The sequence below is a fragment of the Emydura macquarii genome, unplaced genomic scaffold, assembly GCF_026122565.2.
Source record: "Emydura macquarii macquarii isolate MOO-44397 ecotype Brisbane River unplaced genomic scaffold, CSIRO-AGI_Emac_v2 contig_3517, whole genome shotgun sequence".
Taxonomy (NCBI): domain Eukaryota; kingdom Metazoa; phylum Chordata; order Testudines; family Chelidae; genus Emydura; species Emydura macquarii.
In genome coordinates, this window is record NW_027133654.1 from 8,192,933 (window position 1) to 8,204,897 (window position 11,965).

General features: G+C 42.5%; 1 protein-coding gene across 1 annotated transcript; it reads right to left on the minus strand.

The window, feature by feature from the left end:
• Positions 1–262: 262 nt before the first annotated feature.
• On the minus strand, positions 263–11,023 carry FAM89A (family with sequence similarity 89 member A). The gene is made up of 3 exons (XM_067535897.1): positions 10,988–11,023; positions 7,189–7,590; positions 263–2,886 (listed from the first exon to the last, which is right to left on the minus strand). The coding sequence occupies exons 1-3, from the start codon at positions 11,021–11,023 to the stop codon at positions 2,728–2,730; spliced, it is 597 nt and encodes a 198-aa protein (XP_067391998.1). The 3' UTR covers positions 263–2,727.
• Positions 11,024–11,965: the final 942 nt, after the last annotated feature.

Consider the following 11,965-nt stretch of genomic DNA (forward strand, 5'->3'; position numbering starts at 1 on the left):
CTCACATGCACAGTCCTATTGAAGTCAACAGGACTTCATGCATGAGTAAACTGATTTACATGTGTTTGCAGGATTGGGCCCTTAAATCATTACAGGTAAAAAAAAAAAAAATCAGTATTTGTTTTAAATTTGAAAACCAGCTGAACCAGAATACGGGGGCACTCACATTCCAAATAAATACAGATAATCTATTTTCATTTAATGTGCTTTTCTTTATAACCAAAACATGGCTTAAGCTTCAATATATAGGAGGAAAACACTGTTCCTAAAACTGAGTATTTTTTAATTTCAGTACAATGAACTAAAATTCATGCCACTTTACATTTTATACCATGCACATTTTTATTTTGAGGATGGGCAGGAGATGAGGGGGATGTGAATAGAACAGGACAAGCCTTTTTAATGCCAAGAGTACAGCAAGTTGTATCCAAATTACTACATTTAATGCATTTGGAAGACTAACCATGACAATAGTACAATTACTGAATATACACACAAACATGAGAATTATCTAAATACAGAAGTTGTATTTTTGATTACCTGTTTACTATATGAAACATACAGAACTCCATTATTTCATTTTCACTTATGCCTGACTGAGTGAATTAGGTCAGAATTTTTTTTTATTTATTTTTTTTAAAACGTAAGCACGCTGTAGCACACATTTAAAGAGGTAAAAAACACAAATTACTGCACATGAAATAGCTTTTTCCTATACAGAATCTTTACTTGTGTTGAGTTTAGATTCCATTGTTGTCATAGTTCAAAGGAGAATACACACAATCTTCACTTATGTCAATGCAACATATTATATTATACTAGCTTTTGTTGAAACTACCCCCAGAATTGAATCTACGATCCTTGCTGTAAACTGAATGTGTGCCATACACATGAACTATGCAAACATCCTTTGAAGGATAAGCCCTTAAGATCACTCAGTTTTTAAAACAGGAAACTGGCTGCAGTTTAAGGCATCTTTATACTGACCCAACACAAGACTTAGTTCATAGGTGAAAAATGTAGTTACGATGTGGGTATGTGTCTTATGAAACAGTTGCTACATCTACAATAATTGCTTTAAGGCACTGTATACTGCCTAAGTGTACAATGCCATTTTCCTTTACAACCAGCCTTCAGCACAACTAATGAAGCGTGGTATTCCAAGGTAAGCATTTCACAAATCCTAAATTCAGAATAGCTTCACTAAAAGTGTAATTTGAGATGGCCAAGTGGACACCTTAAAACCACTAATTCCTGCATGTTAGTCCTTTCACTGATGCACTCTAGAAAGTGTATAATATATAAATTACTTAAATTGTCCAAGATGTATTAGTAGTTCTCTCCCTTTTGCCTCAAGGCAGTCAAAATTATTAATGATTGTTGTACCAAAATGTGATGTCAGAATCTTACAGCAGGTTTAAAAGTTCTAAATTTAAAGGGAATTAGCCATGTTGAACACTGCAGTTTCACTTAAAAACAGAGCAATAAGGTGGCTACTTCCAGATATATTTTAAACAAATTCAATATTTCATATGCACGTGCACACACACACACACACACACACACACACACACACACACTATTAAATCATAATAAACTTTGTTTAATGCTTTAAGAGGCTCTGAAAATAAACAAAAAATTATACCTCAAGCTTAGTTCTAAAAAATATGGTAGTATCAAAAGCATTAACATATGCAAATTATACTCCCATTATACTTATTTTGTAGGGTTTTTTTTAAAAGGTGTAGGTTACCATCCAGAAACAAAATTCACCCAGTACAAAATATTGCAGTTTGTCCCAGTATCTTGTATTAAAGGTTTCCAGATACTTCATCTTCATGCAATTGAAAACACTTGCATAAGAGTTTGGCTTATTACAAGCCACACAGTGGCTGACAGACTGACTGAATCTATGCTTTTACTATTTAATACAGTAAAAGCTGAGCAAATTGTTTTGGAACAGATGTTAGCAGGTCACAGAACTATGTTTATACAAGACATCTCTAGAAGTTAATATAAAAGTTATAGCCCCTTGGTTGCACTAAGAAAGTGAATTAGATCAGCAGGAAAAGATGCTGATAACATTCACTAACATACATATAATTTTTGAGCTAGGAGGAAAAGAATGTAGCAAAATATGGTTTTATATAGAGAAGGAAAAAGATAAATATCTGAGAAATTGTGTAAACAATCCACGCAGTGCAGAACTGGAGTTAAGTGATGTGGCTGATAAGAGCAGACCTATCTTAGTACAGCTTGGAATGTGTGCATCAAATCACTTGTTCTAAGAGTATTATCTGTACTGTTGACAAATGCATACCATCCATAGTTATTCACACCACAATTAAGAGTTATTAGAACACTCCGGATGTTATCGCCCTCTTGTTTGATCAAAATTACAGCTATAAAATTACTTGCCAAAAAATACTACGTTGGAAACTCCCAGCCTGAAAATTGAACTGATACCACTTGTCAAACATGCTGGAGGACTTTTCACAACTTGTAGTACATCACTTTTCTGAAGTAGCTTATGCATGCGTAACTTGTACTGACAGTCTGCCAGAAATAATGAGTTTAACAACAGGTAAGGTAGCTCGGGTATTCCTCCACCCAGGAAGAGATGTCTACATGGATTCCAGGCTCCGATCTTTCTTGGAAATGGGAGTTACACAGAGTGAAAGACTGATCCACATGCTTTTGTCTCTGCCAATAAGCACCATGTTGTTCCTAGAAATATTCCTCCTCCTCATCAAAAAAGCCATTTTCCAAAGCATACGTGCAGTCTGCATTAGATACAGCTTGGCATGCCCCTTTGTATTCTTGAATTGATTCATAAAGAGAATATAGCTGACATAGTAATGACATATCCAGCTGCCGAAGGCCAACCTAATGGGGAAGGGGAGAGAGGAAAGAAAAAGACATGTTGATATTTCAAATGATTTGTATATTTTTTCCACAGCTACTAAGGTTCATAGGATGAGTTGTGCCACATCTTGAACAATTATGCAATATGGCAGTTTAATGAATTTACTAAGGAAGGCCATATCCACCCCACTGAGTAAGCCAGATGAAAGAGCTATGGAGAAAGCTGTGTTCCTTGGTATAAAATGTGGCAGAGCCTTCCTCATGATTCAGACATGTTACTGTTTACTGGGCAAAAAGCTGTGCAATCCTAGTCCAGTGTGCTGCAATGTAAGAGAATTTAAACACTTTGTAAACCCTGTGATGCCCAAGATAGATTTACAGGTGCCACCACATCTGTCCCATTTACTCATCTTCCTTATACAGACTGTGCAAGAAACTTTTCTGCTGCAGAAATTCAGGATCAATGAGGTTACAGTGTAACTAAAAAGTTATCAAATTTGTATAACCCAGGGAGAGATCAAGCTACTGAGGGCCCACATCAAAGCATTCTAGATATTTGCACAGGGGAGGCTCAGGAGATTGTCGCTATTGTTGCCTTCAGATAGCCTGCTGGATTGTATTACATTGATTCGTTTGCCCCAACAGAGGTCTATAGCATAAGGCAGCTGCCCCACATGCCAACTTCTTAGAAAGAGTACAGGACTAAGAGTAAAATTTTGAAAAGCGTATAAAGTGGTTTGGGAGTTGAAGACCCATTTCAAACAAGTGATTTATATACTTTTGAAAGTTTTACCCTAGACAACCTGGACAGATTACACTTGAGCAGTGAGGAGCTGATCTTTCCAGATATAGCGAGGGCACCAGAATTACATGAACAGAAGTTACCACGTTTCTGTATGAGGGCGAGCATACACACGCCCCTATGTCAGGTACAAAGCGGGCAGAGGACAGAGGGGAGAAAAACAGAGCTAGCCATTTAATATGAAAGAATTTCCTCATTGGGGCACTGAAGTGCCAATATATCTTTAAGTGTATTCAGCTGATCAAAAGATGCTAAAACCAAACCAAATATTTCCTTCTTTGCTATGTGCTAAAAATGTAAGTGAACTGCCATACTTCCTAATTTCTGAGAACAAAAATTAGATTGATGCATAGTGCCTAATGAGGGTTAGCTCCAGGGAAGAAATGTTACCATAATAACAATTAAAGAAGAGAGCTGAAGTCTCTCCAAAGCTTATGCCTGCAAATATTAAATTTGTTCGTCTTTAAAGTGCCACAGAACTCTCGTTGTTTTTGCTGTATACAGACTAACATGGCTACCCCTCTGGAACAATTCAAGAAAGGGAAAAGATTATATTTATTATTTGTACCGTGGTAATACCTAGAGGCCCAAATCAGAAATCAAGTCCCCACTGTGCTAAGTACTGTATGCTGAACAAAAAAAAACAAACAGTGCCTGCCCCAGAGATTTTAGGATTTAAGTACCTGAAGAAGGGAACAGATAAATACAACACATGGTAAACACGATAAAAGCAAGACGCAGTTAGCTCTTTATTTGGGGTCCTGCATTTCTGAGGTGCAGGGAGGGATAAATGAATGTTCCACAAGCAGCCTCCCTCTAGTTAAAGAAAGCTGGACACCATTCCCTTCAAAACCAGGAATCATTGCTCAGTTAGCCCAAGATGGTGGAAGTTTTACTAGTGCACAGTAGGAGATGCTATCACTCCTAGGCAATAACACAGCAGCACTCCCATCATGTGTTGGCCTATATAGGCAGATACTGAAGTTGTCAAGCTAGATGTCACTAGGCCACTGCCGCAGCTCTCTCAAACCTCAGCTCTGTTGTTTTTCTTCCCCATCTTTATGATTTCCTCCAGCTGCCTCTGCCGCCGCCTCCTTCTTCCATGTGCTGCTGCTTCAGCATCAAACTTTTCTCCCATCAATAAGTGAAGCAGGATCAGGAACATATAATTTTCCCTCCTTTGCTTCTCTCAGCAAAGAAGCCTGATGTGCAAAAGCAGCAGCACTTGTGCAATTCACCTCCAAGGAATGAGCATGACATATAAAAGAAGAGGGGGATACCTGTGGCTGAATTTAACCCCCCTACTCTCCTCAAATTACAGTATAATATCTTGTTCAGACTTGCAAGGCTAATGAATATTTAGCAGCCCAGACAAAGTCTACATCCTTAAGATGGCAACTAGCGATCAAAACAAATTACTCACCTCAAGCAAGCATGTAAGCAGAATTTTATAAGGCTAAATAAACAGAGGAAAGGTTAGGCAATCTTACATCAGAGGTGAATAGTATCTACAAATATTTGAATGGCATCAACACTGAGGTTAAGAAGTGTTCAGAGAAGAATAATTGGAGGCAGTGACTTGAAGTTGAGCAAGGAACTATTTAGGTTGGAGAACAAGAAAAGATTCTATACCATCAGATCTATGTCTTATTGGAAGTAATGAAGTTCTAAGCTTGAGAACATTCTGTGAAGACCAATGCTGTGCTAGCTGAAAAATGAACTGGAACAGACTTTCTAGTAGTTATTGTTTTTCACTGTTGTTTGTTTTGTTCAACAAGGTAAAGGCAGATTGCTTATAAATGTTTTGTTACTGTTTGGATGTAGTAAATTGCTTATTAGTTAGGCATGTTTAGAGCAATTGTATAAATACATCTGACCTCTGGATTTAATAAAGAAATGTATGGTTTGGTGGGGCCGTGTTTGGTGGTTTCCCACATCAATATTAATAATTTCAAATCTTATAAATAATTCCAACACTAATGTAACGCTGTTTAAACCAATGACCAGTCATGAACTTTGTTTTATCTACAGCCTTTTGCAAAGCAGCAGGAGCCCATAACATCCACTTCTCAGAGAAGAAAGTCATACTAAGGACATGTCTACACAGCGTTTGGGAGCAGGCTGCTCAGCTCAAGCAGACAGATGTGGGTGCTAACTCACTAAAAATAGGAGCACAGCCAGGGTAGCATGGATGGGTTTGGGCTAGCTACCTACATACTCAGGCAGGTAGCTCAAGCCACCACCCACCCCAGCAATGCTGCTAATTTTAGCATGGAGTTAGCACACCTCTGCTATATAAACAGACTTCCTCCTCTTCCGGAAACAGCACAAGATATTTTACTATTCAAATAGTAACACTTTTTCTGCAGCCTTGATCATTTATATCAAAACTATATCACTATAGTTTGATCACTATATCAAATATTTAATAAATAAATAAATAAATAAATATATTAAAAATAAATCTTATTTAAGTGGAGGAGAAAAGAATTCCAGCAAGAAAGTTTCCTAAATAAATTTTAAGCACAGAAAAAAAAAGTGTTTTCAATGGAGCAGAAGGAAGGAGAGGGGCACGGAAAAGGGCCTAAACTGGAAAAAAGGCTGAATTAAAGGTGCATTTTGAAAGTATATTTTAGCTGTGGCTAAAGGAAGCCTGGTAATTTCTTTGGCTTGGTGGGCTATTTTCATTCAGACAAAAGCAAATTAACCCTTTAATTGTGATACACCACAAAAAGCAGACTTTCCTCACAATCCCTTGGTTTGTCCTAAAGGTGCAGATGTTAAATATTTACAGCTTTAATTTATCCCCACAAAGTAACCAATATGGGTGTTCAGAACTTTTTTTTTTAAATCATCATTGTGCCTATGTAAACAGTGCTTAAGTTGCCTGATTTACGCTGTAATGACCCCACTTGGAGAGCACGAGGGGTAAAGAGGACTCGTCTCATTTTCCAAACCAATCTGGGTACTTTAGACCCCACAAGCCGCCTCGGCCCTGTTGAGCAGAGTCTCTTGGTCATCCCTGGTTTTCCTGCAGCGGCTTCTAAAAGCAAAACGGAGGGAAGGGAAACGACTCTGGAAGCGGCGGGCACCCAGCGGGGGAAGGGGCTGAGCCAACTAAAAGTCGGTGCCGGTGTCGTGCCAAAAACTCTGTCCGTCAGTACAGCCCGAATCACAAAATCTGTCTGGTCTCAGTTTTTGGCACAACACAGACTCCAAGATCGGACGCCTAAACTTTTTCCCGGGGGGATCCTCAACCAGGCGTTCCCCCGCCCCCCTCTTCGCCGGCGGGGCCCGATCCGGGTGGCACTCGCTCCAGAGCAAGCCTTTAAATATCCACAGCCTCCACAGACCTGCCGCGGGGCCGCAGGGCGCCTCATCCCCGGCTTCTCCAGCGGGCCACCCCTCGGCGCCGGGCTGCCAGCGCCCCGCCTCCCCAGCCAAGAGGAATCCGGGTTTGCTACAGGCTCTGCGGCCGGGGACCCGGGACAAAGCCAGTCCCTTTTTCGCCAGGCACTCACCATCTCCTTGCGGAGCAGGGCCAGCGCCGCGTCCAGGTTGGGCGGCCTGGGGGAGCCTCGGCCGCCGCCGCTCGCCCGCCCCCGGCTCAGCTCGTCCTGGATGCGGGATTTCTGCGCGTAGAGCCGCTCCAGCTCCCGCCAGCGCCCGCCGCCGCCCGACGAGGAGTTCAGCAGCCCGCTCAGGCTCTTGGGCAGGGGCGGCAGCCCCCCGCCGCTCTCTGCCGGCCCCGGCCCCGGCCCCGGCCCCGGCCCGCTCCTCCTCCTCCTGCTGCTGCTGCTGCTGCTGCTGCTGCTGCTGCCGCCGCCGAGAGCGAGCGCGCCACAAACCCCAGCGCCTGCCCCACGCTGCGCCGCCAGCCAGGCGCGGGCCGCAGGCTGGAAGTTGCTGCAGCCGCCGCCCCCCTAGGCTGGATTCCGGCGCGGCTGCAGTCCAGCCCCAACCCCAGCGCCGCCCGGAGCCCGCCCCCGCCAGCCCCGCCCCCTGGTGCGGAGCCAGGCCCCGCCCGCCTGGCCGGAGAGGAGCGTCGCGCGGGACCCCGGACCAGGGGGATGGGGGCGCGCGATCAGAGAACGGAGGGCGGGAAAAGGGGACGAGGGGTCACCCCCTAGGGATGGAGCAGCCGCGGCAGCTCCCCGCCGGCCGCAAATTCAGCTTCGCGGGCGGCGCCGGGCGCTGCCCTCCCACTCCCCTTTGCCACCAGGCGGTTTGCTGCGCTGACACTGGAAGGCCTCCTGGGGCCTGGCGCCTGCGACCCGAGAGCTCCGTTCTCCCCGCACAGCCAGTCCTTTCCTTCCCGCTGTACACACAGTTCCACTCCGCTAGGAGCCGGCAACTTCCCAGCGATGGGCTGGCTCCGGAGCGCAAGGGACAGATTTTGCAGGAGAGCTGGGCCCTAGGGTGACCCGATGTCCGGATATTATTGGCACCATCCCCGTATTAGAGACTTTGTCTTAATCCCCTTCTCCTACCCTCCCTCTCAAAAAAAAAAACATCCTGATGTTTTCACCCTTGTTATCTTGGTCAGCCTAGGGCCTCCAGCCAAGATAAGAATGATCTGGCACCTCAAGTTAGTTAGGAGTGAATGCAAAACTCAGCTCTTTAAGGTAGCTTTTCTACAGTTGGCACTTCTTTCACCCACACCCATATTGACACACAAGACATGCCCAACTCTAGACATTAATCAAACTGTTTCCCTTGAAGGGTGCGAAAATAATGAAAGACTGCTTTTGTGATTTATTTTTTTTTAAATCCTTGGGAGGCTTCAGCTCAAAGGCCAATGGGGCCTTTATAAATATCTAGATATACAGAGTTGGGGGTAGTGCTGTGTGTGAATGGGATGAAAGTGATATGGGTATGTGTGAGTGGTAAGAAAGGGGTAGGGTATGAGAGCAGAGGGAGGTACCGGACATGAATGTGACTGTGTATAAGGGAGATGGAAGTAAACAATGGAGAAAGCAGAAGGGATGTAGAAATAAAAAATCAACTCTTTGGTTTCACTGGTTTGGATGAGGTTTTTGGTTGTCTCAGGCAGCCTGACAATAGGATTTTTTTTTTCTAGCCTAGTGGTAGTTCTTAAGAAAAAAATAGATTGTGGACAAGCATAGCTAGTATCATCAAAATATTTTGTATCCTTGGTCAAGTGAAGTGACAATGAACACGAGACGATTAAAAGCTGTACAGGTCTTAAGAACTGAGAGAGAGAGAAGGACTAAGTTCTGCCTCTTTGTAAATGTGTAGCATTATCTTGTTTATCTGTTCTGTAAGTCTATACAGCTGCAATGTGTCTCACCTAAAAGAAAAGTTCCCATTTCTAGCTGGAATGTCACAAAATATATCAAAATATCCAATGGTAAAATCTGATAGTCTTAGCCAATGTTTTATTTGTAGGGATTGAAACTAGAGAAATCCCAAAACACTTAATACCTTCCTAGCGAAAGAATGCATATCTGCTCTGTATATCTTCCTGGGATATCCTTGCTCATTTGTTGCATATATTGTGATCACTATTTACCTCAGTCTTCAGCCTGGAACGTTATTGCATGGATTCCCCTTTCACAGAGATCACTGATTTTAACCCATTATTTCAGGCTACTCCATAAAAAAAAAAGTGCTACCATAAAAAGCCTGTTAAACCTGATTACTTCTACCTTGGGTAGCAAAATTTTAGCAGTGAGAGTTACCCATCAGAATTTGCCACCTGTTATTATGCCAGGAATGAGAACTGGTGATGGTAGCAAATTGTGACAAGTTAATTACATCCATCAGACTTTATTATCAGTACCAGAGGCCCTTATTATTTTCTCCAAACAGAACAAAAGAAAAACATGAACCAACTATAGTTTTTTCCCTCATTCTGTAAGTGTGTACACACACACTAGTATATATATATATATATATATATATATATATATATATATAATCCCCATGGTCTCTGTCACTTTCTAGAAAAACCAGACCTTTGAAGTTCTTCTTTTGTTACTCTTAGAATTGCATGTACTAATAGGGCAACCAGATAGCAAGTGTGAAAAATTGGGTAATAGGCGCCTATGTAAGAAAAAGTTCCAAATATCAGGAGTCCCTATAAAATCAGGACATCTCGTCACCCTACGTACTAAGCAACAGAGATGAGCAACTGAAAATAAAAATCAAGGAAAGGTACAAAATTGGAGTTGTCAGAACATATTGCCATTGCAGATCCAGACTTTTGGGAGCATGCAGTTTAGCGGTACAGTCCTCGGAACCACTTAGAAAGCAATGGCGATGGGGACTGCATGTGTGCCAGTTCATATCTGTTCATTTGATGCAAGGTTATCTAATGGACTACAGCACAAACAATTCTCAGTTCCTTTCTACAATTGACATGAATGTCATCATCACTACATATGTGGATGGACATATAGGAAACATATAGATGAACCATTTCACCATTCATTGAAATGCAGCCACCTCTACTGTGGAACACTGCTGCTGTTTAAGAGCGCACAGTACCACTGCACAACCATCTAGAACAGGCAGGGTAATTTATTACCAATAACATTTGAATTCTGCATCCTAAGGGCATTTCATATCTCATGCATCAGGGTGTAAGTTAATTAGCCAGGGAGTCAAGAAATTTCTTTCCTCCCCGAATATGCATTGTATAATTGGCTAAGTACTTTATTAAGGGTTCTGCACCCTCTGTGGCATCAAGTATGGCAGAGACAGAATACTAGATGGACTTGATGGATCTATGCCAGATTCTGGTTTGCTGGATTCTCTATAACAAGCTAATTGTAACCATGCAGGGAAATTTAAGGAGGCAGAATGTACTTTACAAAAAATGGCATTTGTCCAGGACATCAGTACTACACCTGCAAAAGTTATCAATGACACAAATTGCCATGACCTTGCTCCTAGGTCTCATTTGCAAGCTTTCAGTATTACAGTATCCCCCTATACCAGTGGTTCTCAAACTTATTTGATCGTGTCTCCCTTCTTTATGTCACTAGTTTACACCTCCCACCACCACTGGTTCCCAGCCAGCAGCCGCTGCTCTCCGGCCACCCAGCTCTGAAGGCAGCACTGCTGCCAGCAGCAGACAGAAGTCAGGATGGCAATGCCATACCACGTCACCCTTATTTCTCCACTGCTGCTGGCAGCAGCACTGCCTTCAGAGCTGGATGCCCGGCCAGCAGCCACCGTTCTCCAGCTGCCCTGCTCTGAATGTGTGCAGGACGTTTTGTTGTTAGTAAAAGCTTCTCATACCCCCTCCAGAATACTTTCCACGTGCCCCCCAGTTTAAGAACCTCTGCTCTGTACCTTGCTATGACATCGGTTTAGCAGGAAGGTTGCCATCTACTGAATCACCATCACTCATAGCAGCAACCCTGGATTGTCTTTTAACGTTTCCTGTTCAATAACTGACCAAATCTGAGCTTTCTTAGTGTGTGAGTTTAGCCTCTAAATGAGTTTCCATTTTCCTCCAATGAAAGGTGGCATGAACTTTACCCAGCTTTCTTTCTGACTCATGTGGTTTTTACATGGTTTAAATGCCATTGCTGTCTTTGACAAATTTCATTAAACCAGTTTAATATGGAATCTTTTACCAACTTCTGTTTTGTATTTACATGCTTCTTCAGAGATTAGTTATAAGGAGATTATAATGCAGATCATAGTCAAGAAGATTTATCCTTTCCATCTACCAGGATGCTTCTTCAGTCCAAACTAATTGTGAAAGTTAAAATAGCATGTGATGATTCACAGGGCACCCAGGTCTGAGAGTCACGCTGCTTCGAATGAGAAAGTATCTTCCCTGGGATCACTGGGTATTAGCTCCCTAATACCACCAGCCTTTCAGCCACTCAAGCACTCTTTTCTAGGCTATGCCAGCCCTTGGCCTTGGAGGTTAGCAGGAGGTGCATCCCAGTCCCTGAGTCCCCTTGAAGTGTTCCCCCGTGATATCCAACCCCTTACACTTACACACAGAAATCTCAGATCCTCTGCACCCAAAGGAGCAGTGTGTATCCCAGTTTTATTTTGTCACCACTCCTGTATAACTCACAGCATGTATGAGTACTTATAATAAACCAAATAATGTTTGTTTAAGAAAGAATAGAGATTCCACTAGAAACATGGGAGTGATGGAAACAAATGGTTACAATACAAAACAAAATCATAAAACACAAACACTTATTAATAGTTACCTTTCCTATCTAATAAAGTAGGTATCCTCTCCAAAATTCAGTCTGTTGCAGAGCTGGCTGGCTTTCCAGGAGCCAGGATCTAATATTTCATGAA